At 61.6% G+C, this 3,585-nt stretch overlaps 1 protein-coding gene across 1 annotated transcript in view; it reads right to left on the reverse strand.

Annotated features, from left to right (window-relative positions):
- The window catches only part of ITPR1 (inositol 1,4,5-trisphosphate receptor type 1), a 227,042-nt gene that overhangs the window by 46,109 nt on the left and 177,348 nt on the right, over window positions 1–3,585 (reverse strand). Inside the window, 2 exon segments of the mRNA XM_015568305.1 lie at window positions 13–113; window positions 2,209–2,256. Of these exon segments, the coding sequence (XP_015423791.1) occupies window positions 13–113; window positions 2,209–2,256 (149 nt within the window).

Raw genomic sequence — 3,585 nt, forward strand, 5'->3', positions numbered from 1 at the left:
TGGGTCCTCCGCGACAGCGGGCCGTTGCCGAAGCTGGTGAGGCTCTCTCTTCTTCCCGAAGGTCTGACGTTGCCATAGTAACGGTTGACCAAAATTTGCCTGAGCGCCTCACCCTGAATTCAAACAGGATAACGAAATCAGCTTCTGGATTTAATGCGTAACCGAGCGACTCACCGGCAAAACGCGCAGGGGGGCTGGGGTGAGATGGCGCGGTTTCGCTCGGCGAGCAGATAAATGATTAATGACAGCATTGGGCAACTCCGCGGCTAGCTCCTTCAGTCGTTTCTCGGGAAACCAGAGCGTAAAGAAAGGAGCAATCTAGAATATTCACTCTCTGAGCCCCCTCCCCCCCGTAAGAAACAGAACATGCATCTTGAAGGGCAGCGAGCGCTAACAAACATTAACCCAAAAGTCCCCTGGGGGTCAGCCAATCGGACACAATGGAAATATTGCAGGTCACCGTCCAGAGGATCTAACCCTGGGCCCAGGGCTCCCTCCCAAGACCCCGGGGAAACAGGACGGCGTCGAGTCAGAGTCTGATGGAATAACAGGCTGAACGCGAGCCTTTCTCACAGAACCCGTCCCTGGGCCAAGTGGTGACGGAAAGCTATGCAACAGGAAATAAATGAGTGGCCGACACCAGACGTCCGTCAAAAAGAAGCATCACGGAAGAGGTGACATCAAGGCGGGGGCGGGGGGCGCGAGCGGGGAGGGGTGTGACCAGAGTGGGCACGCGCCGAGCTGTCGGAGCTGATCGGAAAGAGGGTCTATCACTCCTCTGACGTCTTTCACACACACCGGACGTTCCCATAATAAAAAATCATTAATGTCAACAGCAAAGGACGCTGGGAGAGGGCTGCCGTAACCGTTCCCCAACGCCCCCTGAAAAACATGAAACTCGGGCGTGTCCTCTACTCCCAGGCGCTGCGACCAGCGCCATCTCGCTTAGCGACGCCAGACCGCCTCCCAGTCTGGAAGTTTCTAAAGGCCAAAGGCTGCACGGATGGATTGCCGAGACTCCTTCCAAGGACAGAGTGAGGGGTGGGGCGTCCCCTGGGGACCTCAGCGGGCGGCAGGTGGGGAGTCCAGCGGAGGGAGGGAGGTGCTGACACACAGCAGGTTGCTCCCAGCTCCACCAAGACCTGCAGCTGTAACCTGACTCAGCAGAACTTAAAGGATTTGCGAACAAGCTCCCAGAATAGGTCTGGAGGTGTTTGCAAAACGAGATGGGGGCGGGGTGAGGGTGGGGGGAGCTGACAGGAGAGGGGGTGCCCTGAGGGAGGTGGGCAGGCCAGGGGCCCTGGGTAAGGTCCCAGGGGCTTCTCCTTTGTCCCTGCAAGATGCTGGTCAAAGACTCCTGGACAATGGGAGGGGTGCCCAGGAGAGAAAGGGGGCGGGGGCGGGAAGGGGGCACGATTGCTTTTTAAATGAAAGTTCAGGGAATAAAAACAAGCCTGACTTTCCTCTCTCCCTTCCACCCACAGATGCCTCACTGTAGCCGCTTTCATGCGCTGACGAAACTCATTTCCTACCCAACCAACGGCAAATCCAAAGTTCCGAGCATGCTCCCCAGGGGAGGCCTTCGTGCCAGATCCCAGTCAGCACCTGCAGGGAGCACCCACCCCGTGGCCCGGCAACCCCTCTCCAGGAGCCTCGCCCACCTGGAGGTAACACTCACTCGGTCGTTCCCGTCACAGGGAACAATGAGAAGCCACATGAGAATTTGTGGACCTTGAGGCAGCTGCCAACTTTCTAAGACTCTCGGAGAAAACGCTCCGCTGGAGTATGACGTGCACAAAAGCAGGGCCCGAAAGCCGTGCAGGAATCACCCCGGAGATGGTGGGAGTGCGTGCCTGCTGGGCCCTGCACCCGGGCAGGGAGGACACAGCCCCTCGCGGCCCTCTGCAGCTGGGCGGGGCCACCAGGAACACGTCTGTCGCTATGATAAACTCTCCATAATGACCATCAGTTACTCATATAGAAAGGGATGTTCGGACTGCAGCCGTGTAGAAGCCGCCGCAGAAGGAGAGCGGACCTGGACAGCTGACAGGGTCCCTGTCGGGGGCTCGGGTGGGTGCAGGGGAGCCTGACATGGAAGTGGCTGTGATGGGGCCTGACCGAGTCCTGCTTCCACAACGCCCACCGGAAACGCGGCCTCTACGTCGCCGTGTGGCTGAGGGAGCCCCGGCCCCCAGGACCCCTACGTACCCGTTTATGGTCCTCCAGTTGCCTCAGGGGTGGACTCGGCTCGGCCTCCTGCTAAACACGCAGAAATCCCGTCTTAAGAGCAGGCGGGAGCCGCGGGTCTTGGGCATCGGCCCCCAGCCCCGGGCACCCGGGGGCTCACAGAGCCCAGATGCACACAGAGGACACTCTCCCCCGATGGACGTTAGCGCCCGGGCACGCGGGACAGCGCCTCGCCCGGCACCCACCCTGCCATGTGGAAAACGAGCGACACACGGATGTTTGGCCAACACTATTTTTTTGCAAAGCTGATGAAATGAAGTTCTACGTTATGTATCTGTGCATAACGCAAACGCAACCGGGCAGGTCCCGCGGCTCAGACATGCACCCGCGCATGGCGCATGCGTGAGGACATCCAGGAGACACGCCAGCAGACACGGACACGGAGCGTGGCTCTCCCCAGCCCACCAGCGCCCGCATTTTCATCGATGGCGAGCATGAGCCGATGAGACTACGAGACGCTGCTGGTTAGGAAGCAGCACATGGGGCGTCTCAGGTGGCCCCCCACTCCCGCTCTCACTTGGGGTTTCGGGAGGTTTCCTGGCAGCAGACTGGGAGCCTGGACCACATGCCCCCCAGGCTCCTCTGTGGCTCTGGGCGCCCTGAGCCCAGCCCCTCCCTTAGCGAGTGTGGTCGGCGCCAGGGCCGAGAGCACCTGAGACCCGGCTCTACGCGCAGCCCCTGCAGGCCCAGACTCGGGGTGCGCATCCTCCCTGCCCGGGACCCAGAGCCTGTTTCATGGCCGACAGGGCTGCGTCCCAGGTCCCGAGGGAGCAGGGAAGCCTGCAGTGCTGGGTGCGGGCCTTCAGGCCTCCCCTGTCCCTGCAGGGGCCTCGGGTGTAGCCCCAGCCCCTGGGACCTTTTCCTACCCCGAGAGCCACCCCAGTTCCCGGCCAGGCCACAGACTGCCCCCCCCCCCCCCACTCCCACTCCTGTCTGGACAGACACACACGTCTCCATGACAACGCAGACACTCAGGACAACAGAGGAGCCCCCACGCTGCCCGCCGCAGACACGGGGCAGGGAGGGGCGCACACACCTCTGTGGAGCTCTCGGGGTCCGGGGCCTGCGGCAGCTGGTCAGGGAGGAGAGAGCAGGTTAGTGAGGGCACGCGCCGGGCCACAGAGACACCGGGCCACAGAGACACCGGGCCACAGAGACACCGAGACGGACACTGAAGGGCACGCACAGCGGCAAGGTCACAGCGAGGGGCCTGTACCCACCAGGGGGCGCCATTGAGGGGAGACCCTCTCCCTGTTACAGGGACCGGATCCTGCTGCCCTGGGAGCCCCGGCCTGAGATCCTGAGACGGGGAAGCGTGTAAAACAGGGAAACAAAAAA

The sequence above is a fragment of the Myotis davidii genome, unplaced genomic scaffold, assembly GCF_000327345.1.
Source record: "Myotis davidii unplaced genomic scaffold, ASM32734v1 scaffold663, whole genome shotgun sequence".
NCBI classification, from domain to species: Eukaryota; Metazoa; Chordata; class Mammalia; order Chiroptera; family Vespertilionidae; genus Myotis; species Myotis davidii.